The sequence below is a fragment of the Thamnophis elegans genome, chromosome 7 (genome assembly GCF_009769535.1).
Source record: "Thamnophis elegans isolate rThaEle1 chromosome 7, rThaEle1.pri, whole genome shotgun sequence".
Taxonomy (NCBI): Eukaryota; Metazoa; Chordata; class Lepidosauria; order Squamata; family Colubridae; genus Thamnophis; species Thamnophis elegans.
Window position 1 is genome coordinate 30,988,103 of NC_045547.1, and position 23,886 is coordinate 31,011,988.

Sequence of the window (23,886 nt, forward strand, 5' to 3'; positions counted from 1 at the left end):
AAAGAGGCGGGGCTCATACATATTAATCGATTCTAACGCGGTCGCCATAGCAACACAGTAAAGGTTATTGACGGCTCTGCTCCCTGATTGGTGGGCGGAGGGCTCAATGACGGAACCACCTGTTTGGGTGGACTCTGAAGAGAAGGCCTGCTGGCTCCTCGAAAGTAAATTTCGCGCGAGTGGGCGGGGTTTATACTAATGAGGCCGGGGAAGGAGGCTGGCACTGCCAAGATGGCGACGGAAAGGAGTCGCTCTCCGGTGGGGGGCTCGCCAGTGCCGGCCTCGATGTTCGCCCCAGAGCCCGTAGCGCACGGCGGGACAGTGGCGGCTTTCTCTAGGCCTCACGGCGGCGTCCCAGAAGCTGACTGCAGCGAGGACGGCGAGCTGCTCAACGGAGAGCCGGAGCTCGATCTTACCAGTAAGGTAGGCCTGGCGGGACTGGGGAACGAGAGCCGAGACGGCCGGAGGAGGTGAGGGCGGCTGTGACTGCTCCGGGTCGCGCTCCTTTGACCGTCTCGGTCATTCGTTGGAGTGGTCCCCTCTCTTGCCACCCACACCGGGTCTGTCCTTGTTCCGATAGTCCTTTGGGGAACTTCATTCGGGGTCGTTTCACTAATGTTTACTGTAAGTGAATTGGCTAGGTAGGAGGTGGTGAAAGGTTGGCAGCTGCTGCCCTTGTCGAGGACAACGATTGTGAGAACCTGTATCTCTGAAAGAAAATACCCGTGAGAGTGTAATCCAGGGTGCTTCGCGGGATCTGAGTCGGAGTACGTGGCATTCACCCTTGGCACGTGTCTGGATTCAGAAAGTTAATACATGCTTGGGATAGTCTTGAATGAGTTTTCCCATAAATAAGGAAAAAAGTGGGACTTAATTCTTCTGCAAACATCTTTAGAATAATTACCTCGGGTTTTTTTTTCTTATATGTTCATTGTCAGTTGTTTGAAAGTTGGGGTGTAAATTATGTGTATAGACATCTGGGTACCATCTATTTTAATATTGCATTTTTCTGATCAAAAAAGAACTTGTGATAGCACCTCATGTTTGTTTGTTAACCTGCTTGGCATGGTTATGTGATGGACTAGAGAGAGATGGAGTCTGAGCAATTTTCACTAGTCATGTAATCTGATGACCAGATACTGACAGATCAGTCTTCTGTTGCTGTGCTGTAGTGAACTTTGCAGATCTAGGTAAATAGAAACTGTTGTTAAAGTACTGGAATGGTTATGTATCCTCTGGAACATGATAACATTCTGGATATTATACCATGTCAGAAGCAGAATTTATCTTCATAGCTTAAATACAGTCTTCAAAAATAAAGTCAATTTCAGATATAATATTGCTTCCTCATCAAGTAGTATAGCTGGGTATTTTTGTTTTATCACTATTTTTCTTTATCATTTTATTCCTTTTGAAAACAACTTGTGATATATTACTTGACTTTTGTTTTAGCTGTATTGTTTGATGTGTTTGTTCATTGAATTGTAATTGATTAAAACAATATCTATCTTAAGAGAAATAACTTGTTTGAATAGTTAATAAGAAGTAAATGCCTACTCTCTCCATTTAGCTAGTAATGGTGAGCCCAACATCCGAACAGTATGATAGTTTACTCCGACAGATGTGGGAGAGGATGGATGAAGGATGTGGAGAGACCATCTATGTTATTGGTCAAGGGTCAGGTAAGTACTCTATGGTTTTTTCAATGCCAAATGCTGAGATTTTAAGAAACAGTAGTTTTGCAGAAGTAGCTCAATTGATTACGCTTGGGAAAAAGAAAGGCTAATATATAATATCTACTTTTTCTCATTTTCACCTCTAGCTAGTGCTAAATCACACCATAATAACAAGCACTGTTTTCAGTTGTCAGTGCCAACTAATTATTAATCACATCATAAGTGTTCATATTTTCTTCCTGAACAAAACTGGAATACTATCCTTTATGAACAGTGAATGTATAGAAGTAATGTGCTGCATTTTGATAAAGCATGTCAGAATAGCCATATAAAATAAAAACAATACAAGTACTCCTTGATTTATGACCACAGTTGAGCCCAAAATTTCTGTTGCTCAGTGAAACATTTGTTAAGTGAGTTTTACCCCATTTTATGACCTTTCTTGCCACAGTTGTTAAATGAATCACTGTAGTTGTTAAGTTAATAACATGGTTGCTAAGTTAATCTGGCTTCCCCATTGACTTTGCTTGTCAGGAGCCTACAAAAGATGGTCCCATGACCCCAGGACACTGCAACCATGATAAATATGAATCAATTGCTAAGCATTTGAATTTTTATCACATGACCATGGGAATGCTGCAACAGTCATTAGTGTGAAAAATGATCATGTCACTTTTTCAGTGACGAACATCACTAACACCTATCCTCCGCGAGCTGCACTGGCTGCCCATTGGTCTCAGGACAACTTTCAAGGTGCTAGTCGTTACTTTTAAAGCCCTACATGGTATCGGACCCGGTTACTTGAGAGACCGCCTCCTGCCAGTCACCTCCCAAAGACCTATTAGATCCCACAGACTAGGCCTCCTCCGAATTCCATCTGCCGGCCAATGTCGGCTGGCGACTCCCCAGGGGAGGGCCTTCTCTGTGGCTGCTCCGGCCCTCTGGAACGATCTCCCCGTTGAGATCCGGACCCTTACCACCCTTCCGGCCTCCCCAAAGCAACTAAGACCTGGCTGTTCCGGCAGGCCTGGGGCTGTTGAACTATCCAGCCCCCTTCGAGGTTATGACTGTTGTATTTTAAATTTCTGTTTTCTATTTTTATTTTTGTACCCCCTCCCCTTCTGATTGTTAGCCGCCCTGAGTCTTCCGGGAATAGGGCGGCATACAAGTCAAATAAAACCTAAACTAAATGAATGGTTTTAAGTCAAGGACCACCTGTAATACAGAAGGTATTTCTTGATCAATTAGAGGGTGCAATCTGTAATTTAGGATTCCATGTAGCCTCTAAACTCCTTTTCCCTCTGATACATCAGATAAACAAGGGCTACATAGAAATACGGCTAAGTGTGTTTGGATAGGTTAGTATTCTGCTGGTAGAAAAGATAAATGAAAAAGGAAAGGGTGGCAGGTTATATCAGTGAAAAGTGCACTTACCCTTCCCAGGTCACATACCTCCATGTCCTACATATTGTTTTGATATACTTTTATTCATTTATTTATTAAATGTATATGCTGTGCACCTCACTGTCAAAGACTCTATAAGCATTTGAAATAAGATTTGAGTTTTTATTTTTCTACCATCATTTTGCCTGTTTTAATCAATGCCCTTTAAGTATACAATATTTTTTTTAAAATAATAGACCCCCCCCCCCTTGGCTAGTCTGTTAAGAGATCAGGAGGGACAAAGTATCTTTAAATCTGTTATAATAAATTCCTTCCTTCCTAATGCTTCATCAGATGGGACTGACTATGGGCTTTGTGATGGAGACATGGAAGCCTCCTATGCCACAGTGAAGAGCATGGCAGAACAAATAGATGCTGATGTAATTCTCTTGCGAGAGCACCAAGAAGCAGGAGGCAAAGTACGTGATTATTTGGTGCGGAAACGTGTGGGTGACAACGATTTCCTAGAGGTCAGGTAAGAAGAGATGTGGAGGCTTGCTTAGTCAACATGATATCTGCTGCTGCAGCTTGTACTAGTAGTGGCAGAAAGCTGGTAACTCTGGTTTGACTATGGAAGTAATTTGGTGTAATTAATTTTTTTCTCCTTTCATGCTATGCATAGAAACTTATGGTTGGGACTAAGAGTATATATTCTTATAAAGAAGTGTCTGAATGGCAGTTATTATTGTTAGAACATTGCAAGTTGTATTTTTCATATACAAGAAAAGGCAAAAAATTACTTTCTTTATGACTAACTACTTTCAACTAACTTTTAAAGGGTTGACTTAAACTGTATTATTCATTTATGCTGTTATTTTTTACTGTGGACAGACACAGCATATTAAACTAAAACATAGTTTTACTTGGTTTGGGTATAGTATTCTGGTGAGCTCAGCCACTCAACAAACCAGTATTATGTATGAAACAGGTCATGGAAACATGCTTATGATGAGAGTTTAAACCCATTTGGAAGCATTCCATGAATCTGCATTTTCAGATTAAAAGTTGATGCTGGTGTCTTAAGTTGTTCACCTTTTTCTTATCTTTACTCAGTTGGCACATAGCAGCTCTTGAAATTTGATCCTGACGCTTAAGAACTGGAAATATTTTTCCAGTTTTGTTTAATAGTAATTGGTGAGTATCAAGATGAAAAACGTATGCCATTCTTATTAGCTTTATGGAAATATAGTAGGAACTTGGAATGTAGTTAAGAATTTCCTCTAACTCAATTCTAACTTGCAATTCATTGGCAAATGCTATTTATACAGTCTTCTTCACCCTTCGTCTCCAAAATGTATGTGGCTAGTGGGGTATCTTTAAAACACATAAAGTTGATGTACACATTAAAAGGTAAAGTTATAAATTCAGATTGATTTCTAGAGACCTCATGAATGTGTGCAAGTTGTTTTCTTGGTCACAGTATAGAAGTGGTTTACCAGTGCTTACTTTTGGGGCTGCTATTGTCTTCCAACGACAGTTTTGGACTCCTGTGATGATCTCCCAACCAAGTATTAAATAAGTCTGATCCATTTAGTTTTTAAGGTAAGCAAAGATTGACTATGCTAGTTCCGTGCAAATCATTTAGTGAGAGCTTCCTTAATGAGTATAACACTCTATTGGATCCATTTTAATTTTTTTAAAAAAACCTAGTTAATTGAAGGGTCAAGACAGCATGTTTGAGATGCTCTTAAGATCTGCAGGGCATCTATAAGGGTTATTTTCACTCAGGATGCGATTGTGACTGTCAGTGTAGAAAATTTGCAGATGGGTATAGAACTAACATCCCATGTGCCAGTTGTATACAGCAGGGGCTCTGTGAATGTGTACTAATATATTCACATTGTGCAATGGGCAGTCAAGAAAGAAAATAGCCCAACTTGGTTAAGGATTTGGCCATTATATTAGTGATTCAGTATCTGTGAAAGCACAATCCCTTGTAGTGTTTCCTACATTATGACAGCAGTCTTCTTTATCCTATAGCCTGTAGGAGGAGTTGTATCCTCAACTTTCATTTGGTGAGCATTGGAGGTTACAGTGGCGCTGAAAAAAGTGACATGATCATTTTTCTCACAATTGTAGCATCTGCATGGTCATGTGTTCAAAATTTGGCCGCTTGACAACTGGCTCATATTGCAGTGTCCCAGGCCCATGTGATCACCTTTTGCGACCTTCTGACAAGTAAGGTCAATGGGGAAGTCATATTCAATTATGGTCATAAATAGAGGACTACCTGTATAACTTCTAGTTGGCCTAATCAATAATGGGAATTATAGTCCAACATTGCTAGTAGGAGGATTTAGATTGGGAAGGGTCATGCAGGAATATTTAATTTCCAAAAGGGAATATGCTTTTCTGAATTCTCAGTTTCCTGCTTTGAACTTGGTTCCAGGTCTGATAGACATATTCAAGTTGTTGGAGTTTGATGGCTAACTTTTTTCAAATTTATAAATGTTTGAATGAAACTTTGATTCAAATTTCTTCTTCCCCAAATCTCTCCCCATATCCACTTTCGGCAGTAGTAGAGTTAGGCATTAATATATAGAAATCGGTCAAGGATTCACAAAAGTCACTTGGTGATTTGTTTGGTTGTATCACTCCAGCTCATCTCAATCTACCTCATAGTTGTTGATATTGGATAAAATTAGAGGAATACTCTGGTGAGAAAAAGCAGGATGGAAATGCAATAAATAACTACTTCGGAATGATAAATTTCAGTATCTCATTGTACAATATGTTATGCTGCAGATATATTACTTACAGCATAAGACATGGTAGCTTTTAGCAGTTGTGCTAGCTCTGAAGAGTTGTAAGACAGAAATTGTAACCCTAGGATATTCTCATTGTGTTGGATTTAGGTTTGAATGAAGACACTGGTGTTTGGGAAATAATTTTGGTACTAATTATGTCATTGTGCACATCCTTATGAGATGTCAATGTTCTAACAATGGCACTGGTGACTTTTTCCTCCTCTTAGTCTTAGTTGTTTATGTTTTATGTGATGTAGAAACTGGTGATTGGAACCTTATGGAGTAGTTCTTAAAATATATGTTGCAACATTCTGAATATACTGCTGATTTTCATTCGATAGTGACAGAAGGAAATTGATTCCAATTGTTGCATTGATGTCAAAAAGTTTACCACTTTCTTTTGCCTTCCTATAGGGTAGCAGTGGTTGGCAATGTGGATGCTGGGAAGAGCACTTTGCTGGGGGTTCTTACCCATGGTGAACTGGACAATGGACGTGGTTTTGCTCGGCAAAAACTTTTTCGCCACAAGCATGAGATTGAGTCAGGCCGTACCAGCAGTGTGGGCAATGACATCTTGGGCTTCGACAGCGAAGGCAATGTTGTGAACAAGCCTGACAGCCATGGTGGGAGTTTGGAATGGACCAAGATTTGTGAGAAATCAACCAAAGTCATAACCTTCATTGACCTGGCGGGGCACGAGAAGTACTTAAAGACTACAGTGTTTGGCATGACTGGGCATCTCCCTGATTTTTGCATGCTAATGGTAAGCTATGCTAATTGTAGGAGAAGGGGTTTGTGATAAAGCATCCCTTTTCTAACATTCTTGACTTACTAATGAATGGGCTATTCCTGGATCACCAGAGACTTTTCGGGCATCTCTGGGATCGACAGGATATGCCCTTTCCTATCACTGTCTCTTCGGGACGGTTTAGGTCCAGTTGGACCGTCCTGTGGCTGGAATTTCGGCGGTGGTCTCAGAGCTCCGAGATTGACCATCGTGTCACTGCGACGTCAGCTTCCGGTCTTCTAACATTCTTGACTTACTAACAAATGAACAGTTGAATATAATTTATATTATAAATAACAGCAATAAGAGTAATAATAACAACAGTAACAACAACAACAATAATAACACGGTAGAATTTACATACTAAAACTGTTTTTACCAAACTGAATGTTGGGAACTTCAATTATCTGTCTTCTGCTCATGAAACTGTGTTTTGTGGCTTTTCTTGATTTTACATGATATTTCTCAGCCTAACTTTGTTTTTGAATTGTACAGAATGTATTTTATTTGTTTGTTTAATTTATATGTCACTCATTTTGCTATCAAGAATGACTCTGGGCAGCTTATAATATGCATGAAAGTTGCTGCTCAAATACAAAATGTAAACTTAGTAGAAATATCTCTTTGCCATGTGGAACAATCCCAAAGACATCAGTGATAATGCATGTAAAGCATGTAAACATTGGGTTCTGCTGGCTTATTGAACATCACAAAACAAAAAAGTCTGAAAAACAAAAAAGAAACTTTGTGATGGTAACTTAATAAGAATTGATTTAGGTTATTTTTGTATCAGTGACTTTTCTGACAGTAGCAAGCAAGCAGTTTCCCTTTGTCTTTTGGTGTGCTGATTGTGATGTGCATAACCCATCTTAAAATAAAGGGAAGCTTGGGAATTGCTTGAACGCAAAGAGCAGATACTACAGGGAAGTTTTTAAATGAGGAAAAATGCTTTTTAGATAACATTTTGAATATTTAGTTCATTAAGACACCTTGTCTCTTGTACATGTCCTAAGGTGACTCTGTAGATTTCTCTTGAATTACGCTTTTCAAATTATCCTCTCAAATGGTGTTACTAACCCTGAAAAATTATTTCTCATATGACAACTTGATCAATTTTTACTTTGCTACAAATCTTAATGTTTTCTCACATGATTGATTGAAGTGCATGTCTATACCTATCTGGCACATGGCTTAATGCTATCATAGTCACAGTGGTTTTTCCTTAAACCTTATCTTAATACAGGTTGGCAGCAATGCTGGAATTGTTGGAATGACCAAGGAGCACCTAGGTCTGGCATTGGCACTTAATGTTCCAGTCTTTGTAGTGGTGACCAAGATTGATATGTGTCCGGCTAACATACTTCAAGGTAAATGGTTATTGCTACAACAGTTTTTCTTTGCTTTGTTCATCTCAGTTGTGCTAAGAAGGGACTTGAATTTGCTGCCTTTCTAGCTTGGTTTCTTAATCACATCAGACTGACTCTCACTACATATATGGTACAAAATTTCCCACATCAGCCTTGAGAAAAGTTCAAAGTGACCCAAAGAGCTTTTATGACTGAAGGCAAAGCTGAACTGCTCAGTCATATACAAATGTAAATAATAATAGTAGGGCGCAATCCCAAAAGAACTGGAGCATCACTTGGGCATCATTGGCATTGACAACAACACCAGTCAATTGCAAAAGGCATCCTTACTTGGAATAGCTTACATTCTGTGAAAATATCTTTAGCACCATCAAACAATAACATCTTCCTATCCCAGATCCTTGGAAGGACTCTATAGGTGGATACAAAAACAAAATCCAGGCTCACTGTGCAAGAAACCATAACAGCATTAACAATCCCTATTCTGTTTAACACCTTAATCACTATACCATCTTGGCTTTCTTTTCGGTTTTTCTGACCTTTTTCTATCTCTTGTTGTGGTTGATGCTTTCAAAGAAAGTAGTGGGGTCATATTAAAATATTAATTTACAGTCACTGCCAATTATTAATTTGACACTAGCCCTTTGAGGTAATTCAGATTAAAAAAAACAGATACAACATGGATTCTAGGACTGTTCTTTATTTTCATAAGGTTGAATTACAGAATCTTGATGTTCTGTGCATATTTCTCTTAATTTATCCTAAACAAAATTAAGGTGGGGTTATTTTGAGTTTCTTTGCCATACAGGTAATCCTCAAATTACAACAGTTTATTTAGTGATGGTTCAAAGTTAACAACGGCACTGAAAAATGTGACTTATGATGGTTTTTCACACTTGTGACAGTTGCAGCATCCCTGTGGATATGTGATCAAAGTTCAGATTTTTGGCAATTGACTCATATTTATGACAGTTCCAGTGTCTCAGGGTCATACGATCACCTACTGATAAAGTCAACGGGAAATCCAGATACAACCATATTACTAACTTAAGCGCAGTGATTCACGAACATCTGTGGCAAGAAAGGTTGTAAAATGGGGAAAATTAATGTAACAATTGTCTCACTAAGCAACAAAAATGTGGGGCTCAATTGTGGTTGTGAGTCGAGGACTACCTGTATTTCCCCCTACTTAGGATTGTGTAATCTTTTCTTCAGGTCTCTTTAACAGCTTGCTCATTGCTTCCCTATTTCCAAGGTCAGCTCTGTAACCCTTTATATTTGTATTGTTTTTAAGCTCCTGTTCTCTTTATTGGGATTAAAATAATTAACCCAGCCATCCAAAGTCTCTCTTGATAGCGATAACATAAGCATCGTTGCCACATAATGAAATTTCCAATTCATTTTTAACAAAGTCAAATCTATAGCACTTTTTATCCAGTTTAAATCTTTCTCTCTCATAGATAGAAAGATATTTATTTTATATTTTATACAGTTTATATTTTTTTCACCCATTTGCTAATGTAAGATGAAGAGTTATGGGTATTCATTTCCATGACTATCTTTAATTTTTTCCCTGATTGTTGTGATAGTTTATTAGTTCTTTCTAGATATTTGAAACTTAAATTACGGAGGATAGATCTTAATATGGAAAATATTTTGCTTAATAACTAGTTTATAAATGGCTTTACTTCTGGAGCTGTTTGTACACATAATTTATGAGTATAGCATTTTGCAAACCCAGAAAAAACTGGCAGATGAATCTGGCAGATGATTATATTGGCTTATAACCTATCTATGAGTTATAAGCATATAAGTATTTAACCATAACTATGGCACCTATAGCAGGCATTTTCAGTTACCAAGTATCCTTGGGTTTACAGATAATTCTGCTCCGCCCACCAAGCTGACGTCATCAAGGACCTTCTGCGCATGTGCAGATAATTCTGCACATGCCCAGACGTCCGTTCCTGCTACCGAACCGGTAGTGAAGAAAATAGAATACCATCTCTGCACCAATGGTCTTTAAACTTGACTCTTTCACAAAATTTATCGATTATAGGCTATTCTTGACACCTGTCTTTCACAAGAGCATCTTCATTTATTCCTTGGTGTGGTATGTAATTCATGGGGAAATTATTTTTTTGCTGCCAAAGACAAGCTATTGTCTTTGTATAAAAGAACACTGAATGCCAAAAGCACTTCGGTGTAGAATTTACTGCAGCGGGGCCTTTCTAAGAGAACAGACTGACCGGAATAGGATCCGTTCTGACACCTTCACAGTTATGTTGGCAAATGAATGAGGCTGCCTGCTCCTGGGCAAAAATTGCATCCATTAGTCTCTCTCTATATTATTATTATTATGGTGATAAAATGGATATTCTGGGCTTCCTGGTGTCTTTCTTTATTTTACCATTTTAATATTGGGTGTTAAAAGCAGACTGCAAGGGAAGCAGTGGTGGACTGAAGGCAGCTTTGTTTTTTTGTGGAATGAAAAGCCTTGAAATTCTGGATAAAGAGAAGGACCTGGGATCCCCCACAAGTGCTTCCTAAAGATGCTGCCAAGTGTTACATAGAGATGCTGCCTGCAAGGAGAACCATTAATAGTGGTCTCCAGTGGGTGTTAAGAGTTCTAGCAGCATAGTGAAAACTAGCTTTCCCCAGTTTAGAACTTTGAAATGGACACTGGTTTTACCCACTTCCTCTCTTAAATCACTTTAAGAAATGGCTTGTTAACTACTTTTGGGATATTAAGAACCTTCAGAATATCTTTCATCACACCGGATGATTCTCCTTCAACCCATAGTGAAAGACATTTCATGTACATTTAAGGATTTATTTTTTTAAAATTCTGAAATAAATAGCAAAAGAGTAATTATATTGATTTTGGAAAGTTTTAAACAGACTGAGGGTTTAGATGGATTGGAAATATGATTTTTGAAGCTAATTGGATTGTTTAAAATGCTATCACAATATATATAAGGATTTTGAATCTAAGTGTAAGAAATCTTGTGGGAAAATATTGAGGATAAAGGCAACCAGAAAGAGTAAAAGATAATTAAAGGAGAAGAGGCCCACTAATACAAAACAGAAAATATTTTAACTTTGGAAGAATTGGTAACAGTGCACTCAGAAATTTCTCTTGCTATCATAAAAATGGGTTTAAAAGAATAGATGGATAGAAGAAGGTTTAAGTGAGAATCAGGATGTTTTGGATATGGATTTAAAAATAATAAGATACAAGAATATATTGTAAGTCCTATATAACAAGATGTTATATAGGATTTACAATGAAACCCTTGAAGTCTTAATAAATAAATGGAACACATAAATTATAGAAGAGTGATTTGAACAACTTTCTTATTTTGGACTTATCAAGAGATGTATTACAATCATGAAGGAATTCCTGAGGTTAAACCCCCCCCCCTCAAAGAAATGGTTTCTTCATTTCATAACAATAAATTCATAACATACAAGTTATTATTTAAAGGGAATAAACTTCAAGATTTTTAAAATTAAAAAGAAAGAATATAAAATTGGCTTATGAGACTAATATTTAAACTACATATTCTTTTTAGTAGCTTAATTTTTTAAAAAAACTAGGACTGAATGAGGAGGCTTTAAATACTTGCTTATAGGTAAGATATCAGAAGAAGGGAGATTATGTGTCTGTGTATTTTAAGAGAAAATGATAAGTTATGGTGTTAAAAAAAGTTGGCTTAAACTTGCAAAGCAGTTTCTAAGAGGAGACAAAGAGGAAATGATAAGAAATGAACTTTAAATCAAAGGGATTAAAGATGATGGTTTTAAATTTGTTGCTGTTTCTAGCAGCTCTTGAAGGATTTTTCTTGACAATTCAAAAGAGGAGACAACAGTTTGTTTATATATGAGATGAGAAATGGGAAGATTATTCTTTGTATTAGAGAAAACAAATTATTGTGTTAAAAGTTAAGGAATACAAAATGATTTATTTGATTATAGTTGAAATATATATGTTATTATTTTGGGTAACCCTTAGTGGACTTTTACTGATTAAGATTGAATGACCAGTCTTCCTAATTTGTTCAAAGATGAGAATGAGATATGGGAAAATGAGCTTTTGAAATGTTAAAGAAGGTGGTCAGCTACTAAAAATATTTGTACTTAGTGAAGGGGGCAATCATTTTTTTAAAGGTATATGTAATAGAGAATAAAAGTTGTAAGCAAGCAAGAACAAGGAGCTGTTTTAGGGTCTCCAAAGTTCTACAGTCTTTAAAATTTAATTTGTTTAACCCCATGGTGTTAAAGTGTCCCACTGAAAGTCTATATCTCACTTTCTAAATTCTAGCTCTACTTAAGACTTCCCCCATTTTTAAAATAAATTTTGAAATCCTGGTGCTCCAGGCATGTAAATATTTCAAATAAATTGAAAGTGTACTTATCTGCTGTATAACTCTGAAACAGTTTTGATATACAGGTGAAACTCGAAAAATTAGAATATGTACAAAAGTTCATTTATTTCAGCAATGCTACTTAAAAGGTGAAACTAACATATGATAGACTCATTACATGCAAAGCAAGGTAGTTCAAGGTAGTTCAAGATTTGTCATAATTGTGATGATTATGGCTTACAGCACATGAAAACCCCAAATCCACAATCTCAGAAAATTAGAATATTACATGCAATCAATAAAACAAGGATTGTACATAGAACAATATTGGACCTCTGAAAAGTATAAGCATGCATATGTACTCAGTATTTGGTTTGGGCCCCTTTTGCAGCAATTATTGTCTCAATGCGGCGTGGCATGGAAGCTATCAGCGTGTGGCACTGCTGAGGTGTTATGGAAGACCAGGATGCTTCAATAGCGGCCTTCAGTTCTTCTGCATTATTTGGTCTCATGTCTCTCATCTTTCTCTTGGCAATGCCCCATAGATTATCTATGGGGTTCAGGTCAGGCGAGTTTGCTGGCCAATCAAGCACAGTAATCCCACAGTCATTGAACCAGGTTTTGGTGCTTTTGGCAGTGTGGGCAGGTGCCAAGTCCTGCTGGAAAATGAAGTCAGCATCCCCATTAAGCTCATCTGCAGAAGGAAGCATGAAATGCTCCAAAATCTCCTGGTAGATGGCTGCGTTGACCCTGGACTTAATGAAGCACGGTGGACCAACACCATCAGATGACATGGCTCCCCAAATCAACACAGACTGTGGAAACTTCACACTGGACTTCAAGCATCTTGCAGTGTGTGCCTCTCCATTCTTTCGCTATACTCTGGATCCTTGGTTTCCAAATGAGATGCAAAAGTTGCTCTCATCAGAAAAGAGGACTTTGGACCACTGAGCAACAGGCCAGGTCTGTTTTTCTTTAGCCAAGGTACAATGCTTCTGATGTTGTTTGTTGTTCAGGAGCAGCTTGACAAGAGGAATACGACATTTGAAGCCCATGTCCAGGATCCGTCTGTGTGTGGTGGCTCTTGATGCACTGACTCCAGCCTCAGTCCACTCCTTGTGAAAGTCCCCAACACTTTTGAATGGCCTTTTCCTGACAATCCTCTCCAGGCTGCAATCATCCCTGCTGCTTGTGCACCTTTTTCTTCCACACTTTTCCCTTCCACATAACTTTCTATTAATGTGCTTTGATACAGCACTTTGGGAACATCCAACTTCTTTTGCAATTACCTTTTGAGGCTTTCCCTCCTTATGGAGAGTGTCAGTGATGGTTTTCTGCACAACTGTCAGGTCAGTAGTCTTTCCCATGATTGTGATTCCTACTGAACCAGACTGAGAAATCATTTAAAGGCTCAGGAACCCTTTGCATGCGTTATGGCTTAATTAGCTGATTAGAGTGGGAAAACTTTGATCCTAGAATTTTGCACCTTTGCACAATATTCTAATTTTCTGAGCTTGTGGATTTGGGGTTTTCATGAGCTGTAAGCCATAATCATCACAATTATGACAAATCACGGCTTGAACTATCTTGCTTTGCATGTAATGAGTCTATCATATATTAGTTTCACCTTTTAAGTAGCATTACTGAAATAAATGAACTTTTGCACCATATTCTAATTTTTTGAGTTTACCTGTAGTACCTGATTAGCTCTGAATATGAGCCGTTGTGCTATTTGCAATGTTGACAGCTGGAGAACAAGAAGAATACAAATGATTCAACTGGCAAAATTGTAAGGGATCTTGCTTTGACAGATGGAAGATGATCCTGTTCCACCTCTCTCTCTCTCTAGCTCTCAACTAGCCCTATCAAAATTAAGTGCCACAAACAAGCCTAATTATTTTCATTTTGTTCATCAAGAAACTCTGAAGCTCCTGCAACGACTTTTGAAGTCCCCAGGATGCAGGAAGATCCCTGTGCTGGTCCAAAGTAAAGATGATGTTATTGTTACAGCCTCCAATTTCAGCTCTGAAAGGTAATTCATGAAAACAAGCTGAATCCCAATATGCTGACTTACAACAGAGATAAAAGACTTCTGGGAAAGCCCTATGAAATTCATTTTTTTTTTTAAAAAAAAGCAAACATATGTTGACCCTCACAATCTTATCATTTTTCTATAATGGAAGCAGATGTTTCTTTTAAATTTGTAGCTCCCTATTTTGCCAGCCCTAGGATTAAAAACACAGTGAGGTTAGTTCAATCAGAAATGTGATGCTATATGACTTGAGTGTACTACCAATCAGTGACGTGTGGTGAGGTTCACGGCCGGTGAGGCAAGTGGGCAAAAGCTGTCCTATGCCTGCCAGCAGCCGCCGCCCCTGAAGCCCCGACACATCCCGCTTTATGGCCAGAAGGCGCACTGGCACTTTAAGGTGCATGCCGCCCCGCCGGCCGTACAGGGGGAACCGCTGTATGGCCGGAAGCCGGCGTGTCCCAGTCTATGGCGAGGTGGGTAAAACACACACACACACACTACCTATAATAATACAAATTAGAAATTACAATTACTTACAAATTACAATAATTTTGAATTCCTCCCTCCGACCCAGAACCCACATACCTTTTCCAGCTGTGTAACAGAGGATTTCAACTCTCCTCTTGTCTGCCATGATGAAAATGTAAAAAATGTAAAAAGAAAAAGGCAAAAGCTGCTGCTGCCAGAGCCTCCAATGGATGACTCTGCTTAACTGTTCAAAAAAAGCCTCTAAAAAATGTGCCCTCTGCAGGAGGAGGCGAGAGAACCACGTGCCTCCTTTGCATAAGGAATTTTTCGCCTTTTAACCCTTGCTTAACTCTGCTGAAGTGATGATAAAGATAGAGTAAAGGAGGCACGTGGTTCTCTCGCCTCCTCCTGCAGTTAAGCACTAAGCAGAGTCATCCACTGTGACTGGCAGCAACTACCTCAGCCTTTTTCCTTTTAAATTTGTTTTTCTTTTTCATGATGACAGTGGGGAGGCCCTGCCTCCCCTGACTGCACATCCCTGCTACCAATGTCAGGAACAGCAGGAATACCATAGTTGGAGTCCCTTGAAGGGTAGGAGTTTTCTAATTGGGTCCTCATTCTCTGGAACAAACTTGAAATACTATTTGAACTGAATCAGACTCATTGTGCTCTTTACAGTATTGTCAGCTGAGGAACAATACTAATAGTCCCGCTGGCAAAATTATAAAGGAGCTATCACTATTTTGACAAATGGAAGTGATCTCTCTCCATCTCTCTTCTCTTTCCTACTCTCAACTAACCCTATCAATACTGCAGTTTTTTTCTTGTCCAAGCACGTGTCTATGCACAGAGGGAGTGTGCTGTTCCAGAGCTCCAGCAATGCTAAATCCACTGGAATGACCAATACCTGGTGTATGCTAATTTGCTGGCCTCCACCACCTCATTCTCAACCTTTCCCTTTAACAAAGCTTGATGGCTTTCTTGGGGGGGGGGGGGAGATCAAACAGGTGGGCAGGACGCAAAAATGTAAAGGTAGGTACATGCCATTCCCCTTCTCTCTGAGTTCACCTTCTCCCAGTTATAACAAGGAGAAGTCATTGGGCCAGAGCAAATGAAAAGCCATCTGGAGGACAAGAAGTACTATTTAGTGTTGCTAGCTAGCTGTCTACTTGTATTTCCAGCAACTGAGCAGCAGATAGTCTGGCTGCTGGAGAGAGAGAGAAGGCAGTTACTCCTGTTGCCATGTTTTGCTGCTGCTTGCGGGGCTTCAGCTCCTGCTGGTAGCCTCACTACCTAAGAGAGGATAAAGGCAGTGGTGGCAATGTCTCAGCTTGTCACACTAAGAGCAAAGTGAAGTGATGGAGAGGCAAGCTAGGGCTGCAGCACTGCCTCAACTTTGGATTGGTTGAAATGTATGATTGATGCAAGTCATCTGTACTACAAGCTTTTCTTTGGGAAAGCTTAGAGGAAAATTGAAGAAAGAAATGTCACTTTTGGTTTTCCTCCATCATTCATGGGCAAGGAAACAGTAATGTGAAATTATTTGATCTTCCCCAGAGGAAAAAAAAACTTAGCATCATTCTAAGCAGTCTTCCAAAACATGGGTTTGTGGAAATGTGTGAGCATGGAATCTGTGTTGGTGATGGGAGACCTGCTGTGTGAGGTGAGCAGGCTCTTCCTGCAAGGCAAAAGCTGGAAAGAGATTATTTGGGGCCTCAGTTGAGGCTAAGAAGGCAGGAATGAGTTGCAATAACCCTGGTTGGGCTACCTGTCAAAGTTTTGGGATAGAGATTGGAGAGATATCCAGTTAAGCCGCTTCTGCCTCTACTAGGAAAAAGATTGGAAATTTGACCCGAGGTAATAAGGGTGAGTGAATAAATGTGCTTTTCTTACAGAATAAAACATTTGAATTTTATATTTGAAAGATGCTGTTTCTGTAGCAGGCAGATTTACTTGTTTTTCTTTGAAGACTTTTCGCTTCTCATCCAAGAAGCTTCTTCAGCTCTGACAAGGTGGTGGGGAATGGAAGGTGCCCATAATCTTTTATCTTTGGCTGAACAGGCTGGCGCCACTGGAAATTGCAGTTCAGTAACCCTTGAAGGGCCACAGATTATAAATTAATATGTAACAAAAGAGGTATTTTTTTATCCAACCCTAAATCCAATGAAATCATTAGTTTTATTCATAGAGCAATCCTAATTCACCTTAGGGTGTGTGTGTGTGGCAAATTCATACATGTGGATTTCAGCTCTCAGAATTTTGAGAGTTGAAGTCCACAGAACATAAATGGGCTATAATTACACATCCCTGACTTGGGGGACCACAAAATTGCAAACTAATGTTGCAAGGCACTTTTTTTCACTTTTAGTTATACGTTATATCATCTAGAGATGTCCCAAACATGAAGAATAAGATAGTGAAGAGCCCTCAGTAATATGTTTTGTAATCTTCTTTTTTCCCCATTAGGATGTGCCCAATCTTCCAGATTTCCAATGTTACAGGTGAAAATTTGGAGTTGCTGAAGATGTTTCTCAATCTCCTATCTCCAAGGACAAGTTACCGGGAGGAAGAACCTGCGGAATTCCAGATAGATGATACTTATTCTGTGCCAGTAAGCAGAAGTATTCTAGAAAAAAAATGTTTCTGTCAACTTTTTCAGAAATGAGAAAAGTAAAGAAATTCTGCTATTTGTGTCCTAACACAATTCGCTTGTTTCCTTTTTTACTTTCTTCCTGAAATAGGGTGTTGGAACAGTGGTGTCTGGGACAACTCTGAGAGGCCTAATCAAGTTAAATGACACTTTGCTTCTAGGCCCAGATCCGCTAGGTAACTTCTTGCCTATTGCAGTGAAATCCATCCATCGGAAGCGGATGCCAGTCAAAGAGGTGCGGGGTGGTCAGACTGCTTCCTTTGCTCTGAAAAAGGTGAGTGCCAACTTGCTATGGCTGTACTTTCTTGGAAGGCATTTATTTTCAGTGTCTGACAATGCAGTGGTAAACATGTGTATCCAGAAGTAAATACTGCTCAGAGAGCCCAAATGCTGGGTTAACACAGCCTATCTGCCCTTGGACTGAGTGATGTTTTTCTTGACCACGCCTCCCTTTGCCTGCACATGCTCAATTCGAAAACTCAGTCCGCCCGAGTTAGGGCTGTTTTGGGAGAGCTCCAGTCTAAGAGCAGAAAGGCTGGAAAATGTTTCCCAATTTGGACCACGTTTAAATTCTCAGATAGAGGAAATCACGCTTCTACATCAGGTCTGTCTATTTGCCTCCAGTGAGGCTTCCGTCGCTTTAAGAGAAGGGCTGCGGGTTTTCCCTGCTGTTGCTAATTGCAAGCACTGCAGGGGGTTGAAAAGGCTTGCACAGCGGGGGCTGGCTAGCAAGGGAGCAATTAGTGGGATAAACCAAGTTCCCTGTTGGAACAGGGGCGTCCCAGGGGGAGGAAAAGTCCAGCAAGGCTCTGAGAAGGCTCTAAAGCAGGTGAGCCGGATTGCTAGGATTCCCTCGCCTGCTCCATTTTGCCCGGCAACAGCAGCGACGGCTGGAGCCTTCGCGCGCCTTTCAGGGCTGGAAAGAGCGGGAAGCGGCTGCGTGCGCACCCCCCGCCATTTTGGATCGCTCCGACTCACTGGGCAGAGCGGCAGAGCTCAGAGCGTGCTAGGAACAAGGCAGCAAGAAGAGCCCAGCCAGCCAACGGAGCCTCAGCGAGCCCTCAACGACTGCAGAACGCCGCGGGGAGGCTGGGGGCTAGTCTGGGAAGCCAGCTAGTCTCTCCCTCCGGAAAATAAGCTAAGTCTCGGGGAACCGAGGGCGGTGGGAGGAAGGAAATCCGACCCCAAGGCGGCCCTTCCCTCCTGGAGATTCTGCCAGCGCTTTTGGACTGCAAAGGCCAGCGCGTGCCCATCCCAACTCCAGCTATCTTCCAGGCCTCGTGGGGACCTGAAATGGCTGAGGAATGCAGGGAGGCCTTAGGGGATCAGGTGGGGCCCTCCAGCAAGCGCTGCAAGCTGGATCCCTCTGTAAATAAAGGCAAAGGGCACAAAGGCTCACTTGAAAGGTCTTCTCCAAGAGCCACAGTGGATCCCAGGGAGGTTTCAAGGCCCCTTCAGCCAGAACCTAGCCCAGACCGTCGCAGCAGGGAGTCAGCTTCCCCTGATCGTGAGGCCCAATCCCCCGGGGACAGTGAATTCTTGCCTGGGGATAACTATGCATCCAGGGATCCATCTCCTGAAGCATCTTGGGGGTACCCCGACTCCCCTAGCTCCTCCATCGGAGAGGAACGAGATTCTGTCCAGAATTCCCCCTTTGGGAAGGGTGGATCCAGCTCAGGCAGGCCTAGCCAGCGCAGGACCAGTAAGCAAAAGAAAAAAAGGGGGAAAAGTCCTGCTCTCTCGGATGAAATGAGGGAGGTAATTGCCTTAGCCATCTCCCAAGGGATAGCTGAAGGCATTAAGCGCAAGGGCTCTCGCAAGGGCAAGGCCCCAAAGGAGAAACGCAAACCTCGGGCCTCCACCTCTAAGGAGCCTGTATCCTCCTCCCCATCTTCAAGCCCCTCTCACTCTGGGTTATCAAGTTCTGAGCAGGAAGAAGGGGAGATTTTCGCCCTTTCCGAAGACGAAAACCCCACCCCTGACAAGCCAAAATTCTCTGGCCTATTTCAACCGTCATTATTCAAGTCTATCTTGCACAAAGCCATGACGGCCACAGAGTTAGGCCCCACCTCCAGGCCTGAGGCCTCTCAGGCTTCCACTTCCAAGGATCTTAAGCATGGGTTGTTCAAAGAGACAGTAGAAACTCCCGAGGTTATTCCTGTGCCAGACCTATTTATGGATGCGGTACGGCGCCAGTGGCTACAGCCAGGCACCCTGACCAACCCCAGTGGGGGGGATAGAACTCTATATGCAGTAGAAGATAAAATGGAGGAAATCCTCAAATTCCCAGAAGTAGATGCCCCAGTCGTGTCTCTGACTTCCAATTCCAACCTGCCAGCTGAGCTCCTAGAGGGACTTAAGGCAGAAGATAAGAGGTCAGAAAAGGCATGTCAGAAAACACACATGGCGTCTGCCTGGGCCATCAAGGCATCCACCTCTGCCTCCTTTTTTATTAGGGCCACCCTATTCTGGCTGCGCCAACTCAGGTCCAGACCCCCGCCCAGGAAATCTAGGTGGCGCCATGAGCTAACCAAGATTATTACCGCTGTCGAGTATTCGGCGGATGCCACCTTGACAGCAGCAAAATTCTCTTCCAGAGCTCTAGCTTCCAATATCACCTCCCGCCGCCTCCTATGGCTCAGGCACTGGCAGGCCGAAATGAAGGCTAAATGGAAGCTGGCATCGGCCCCATTTAAAGGGGGCTTTCTGTTTGGAGAGGCCCTGGACAAGTTGTCACCGAAACCAAGGACAAACGCAAGATCCTTCCGGCAACCTTTAAAAGGGGTGACCGGAAAGGGGCGGGGTCCTTTCGTAAGAGACCCTACAGGAGCCAGGAAACAGGGCAATCTTCTCACCCTTCCTCCTATCAGAGGCCCTTTCAGGCAGGGGGGGATAGGCACCAAGACAGATCCTTCGGGGCTCGTGCCAACCAATCCCAGTCTTCCTTTCGGAGACCATTCCGAGGAGGAGGAAACAACAGTGGTGGATCCCGGCCCTTTCGTAAGGGAAAGTGACGGTCACAGGGATCCCCCCATCGGGGGTCGGCTACGGCTGTATGCCGACAGGTGGGAGGAGATAACATCGGACAAGTGGGTCCTCAACACCATTCGCAAGGGCCTTCTCCTGGACTTCCTATCCTTTCCCCAAAGAAAGTTTATCCGCTGTCCTACCCCCAGGAACCCAGAAAAGAGGGAACGCATGAGGGCAGAAATCTGCCATCTCCTAGAGATAGAGGCGATAGAGCCAGTCCCCAAGGATCAGCAGGGGAGGGGCTTCTATTCGATCCTCTTCCTAGTGCCCAAAAGTTCAGGGGGGTGGAGGGCCATCTTGGACCTCAAGAGCCTAAATCAGCATCTGGCTTACAAGAGGTTCAAGATGCAGTCACTCCACTCCATCCTGGGCTGTGTGAGGGAGGGGGACCTATTGACATCAATAGATCTCAAAGAGGCCTACCTGCATGTCCCCATCCATGTGGCCCACAGGCGGTTCCTGAGGTTCTACGCGGAAGGGAAGCATTTCCAGTACAGGGCTCTTCCCTTCGGGCTATCATCTGCGCCCAGAACATTCACCAAAATTCTGGCAGTGCTAGCGGCTCATCTCCGCAACCATCCGGTTCGTCTGGAATGTTATTTAGACGACATAATCATTCACTCTCTCACCACCAAGCAGGCACACCGCGATGTTTCTCTAACTGTGCAGACCCTGCAGTACCATGGCTTCTCTGTCAACATGGAGAAGAGCCAGTTCCGACCATCCACCCGTATACAGCACCTGGGTGCGGTCATCAACTCCACCTCCTGCCAGGTATTTCTTTCGCCAGACCGGCTGTCGAACCTGAGACGCAGAGTGAAGCACTGCAGCCTTGCCAGGTCGGTACCCATCATTCAGCTGTCCCAGCTCCTAGGGATAATGATCTCGTGCCTGGGGGTGGTTCCCTGGGCTCGCCTTCACGCCAGGGAGCTGCAGTGGTTTCTGCTGCCAGTGCAGAGGGCCAGGAACAGCAACTCACTCAGGCGGGTTCGGCTCCCACGAAAGGTGATCCGGTCTCTGGCATGGTGGAGGTCCAAGGCAGTCAGGAAGGGCTGCCTGTTCAAGGAGCCGGAGAGACTAGTTGTCACCACGGATGCCAGCCTCCTGGGGTGGGGCGCCCACTGTCAGGGCCACCTAGCCCAAGGCCGATGGACTCAGAGGGAGGCCGCCCACAGCATCAATTGGCTGGAACTGAGGGCAGCTCGCCTAGCGCTGAGAAAGTTCGCATCTCTAGTAAGAGGGGCTCATGTACTGTTGATGACAGACAATGTGGCGACAAAAGCGCACATAAACCGGCAAGGGGGCACTCGATCAAAGGCCCTCATGCTCGAGGCAGAAGCGCTGGGCAGGTGGGCGGAACGTCATCTGGCTTCTCTCAGTGCAGATCACATCTCCGGCGTAAGCAACCGGGAAGCAGACTGGCTGAGCCGCCAACGCATCGACCACTCGGAGTGGCGCCTGCACCCGGACCTGTTGCAGCAGATCGTGAGGAGGTTCGGCAAGCCACAGGTAGACCTGTTTGCCACACACAACAACACACAGCTCCCACGCTTCTTCAGTCGCTACCACTCGCCCCAGGCGGAGGGAACCAATGCTCTGAGGTCAGCGTGGCCTCAGGGACTTCTGTATGCCTTCCCTCCACTTCCGCTCATCCCTCAAGTGGTGAACAAGCTCCTGACCGAAAAGGCAGACCTCATTCTGGTGGCTCCCTTCTGGCCCAGAAGGCCCTGGTACGCAGACCTGGTCAGCCTCTCAGTTCAAAGACCTTGGAGAATCCCCCGGGACAAGATTGCCCTCAGCCAGGGGGCCATCACCCATCCGGAGCCCCAGTGGCTGCAGCTAGCCGTTTGGCACTTGAAGGGGAGCTCCTGAGAAAGCAAAAATTCTCTGACCAGGTCATTCGAACAATCCAAGCGTCCAGGAAGCCCTCTACGACTAGAATCTACGATGCCACCTGGGCCGCCTTCTCACGGTGGTGCAAGACTAGGAACATAGAGGCCTCCTCAGCCTCGATCCCCCAGACCCTAGACTTTTTGCAAGAGGGTCTGGATAAGGGCCTTGCAGTCAGCACCCTCAGACGCCAGGTTGCAGCGTTGTCTACCATCCTGGCAAAGGGCTCCTCTCGCTCGCTGAGTCAGCTCCCCCAGATCAAGAGCTTTCTCAAGGGAGCAGCGAACATCAGCCCTCCAACTGTTCACCGGTATCCGTCATGGGATCTTCCATTTGTGCTTAAGGCCCTGACCAAAGCCCCATTTGAGCCTTTGAAAAAGACCAGTCTGCGCTACCTCACCATCAAAACCGCTTTCCTGGTGGCCATTACATCTGCTCGCAGGGTAGCCGAGCTTGCTGCGCTCTCTGTCAGGGAGGATTTGTGCGTAGTTCACCCGGACAGAGTAATATTGAGACTTGATCCGTCATTTGCTCTGAAAATTAACTCCCTGTTTCACAGGACTCAAGAACTTATTTTGCCCAACTTCTGTCCCCATCCTTCTCACCCTAAGGAGCGTGAGTGGCACAAGCTGGAAGTGAGACGGGCCGTGCGCACGTATGTAAAGAGAACAAAGGACTACCGCCGGTCAGAGGCTTCTTTGTCTCCTTCCTCCCTGCGTCCCTGGGCCGCAAGGTCTCCTCTCACACTGTGGGACGTTGGCTATGTGCTTGCATCAAACTGGCATATGAGCACCAGGGCAAGACGGCTCCGAGACGAATCACCGCTCACTCCACCAGGAGCGCTGCAACGTCTGCAGCCTGGGCAACCCAGGCCTCTATCCTAGACATTTGTAGAGCGGCCACCTGGGCTTCCCCCACGGCCTTTATTAGAAACTATAAGATTGACACCTTTGCCTCAGCCGAAGCCTCCTTTGGCAGAAGAGTATTACAAAGAGTGGCTGAAATGCCAGAGGCTTCGGCGCTTCCCCACCCTGGGACTCAATAGCTTGGGCATGTCCCAGCATTTGGGCTCTCTGAGCAGTGCACTGGAGAAAGACCGTTGGCTTACCTGAACGGTTGTTCTCGGGGCACTGCGAAGAGAGCCCAAACCCACCCGGGTGTTTGTATTTTGAACGATGTGGCTGTATTGACTGTAATTGATTACAGGACGGTTCCTTCGTTTTCGAATTGAGCATGTGCAGGCAAAGGGAGGCGTGGTCAAGAAAAACATCACTCAGTCCAAGGGCAGATAGGCTGTGTTAACCCAGCATTTGGGCTCTCTTCGCAGTGCCCCGAGAACGACCGTTCAGGTAAGCCAACGGTCTTTTTCAGTGTCTGACAATGCAGTGGTAAACATGTGTATCCAGAAGTAAATACATTCTGGGTTAAG

At 43.2% G+C, this 23,886-nt stretch overlaps 1 protein-coding gene across 3 annotated transcripts in view; it reads left to right on the plus strand.

Moving 5' to 3' along the window:
- The first annotated feature begins 209 nt into the window (after positions 1–209).
- The window catches only part of GTPBP1 (GTP binding protein 1), a 37,734-nt gene continuing 14,057 nt past the window's right edge, over positions 210–23,886 (plus strand). For 2 of the 3 annotated variants that reach the window (XM_032220613.1, XM_032220614.1), the window contains exons 1-8: positions 210–423; positions 1,571–1,682; positions 3,414–3,594; positions 6,281–6,629; positions 7,897–8,020; positions 14,305–14,419; positions 17,354–17,498; positions 17,629–17,811. In XM_032220613.1, the coding sequence (XP_032076504.1) occupies positions 232–423; positions 1,571–1,682; positions 3,414–3,594; positions 6,281–6,629; positions 7,897–8,020; positions 14,305–14,419; positions 17,354–17,498; positions 17,629–17,811 (1,401 nt within the window). In that variant the 5' untranslated portion in view covers positions 210–231. The other variant, XM_032220615.1, reaches the window with a different exon arrangement.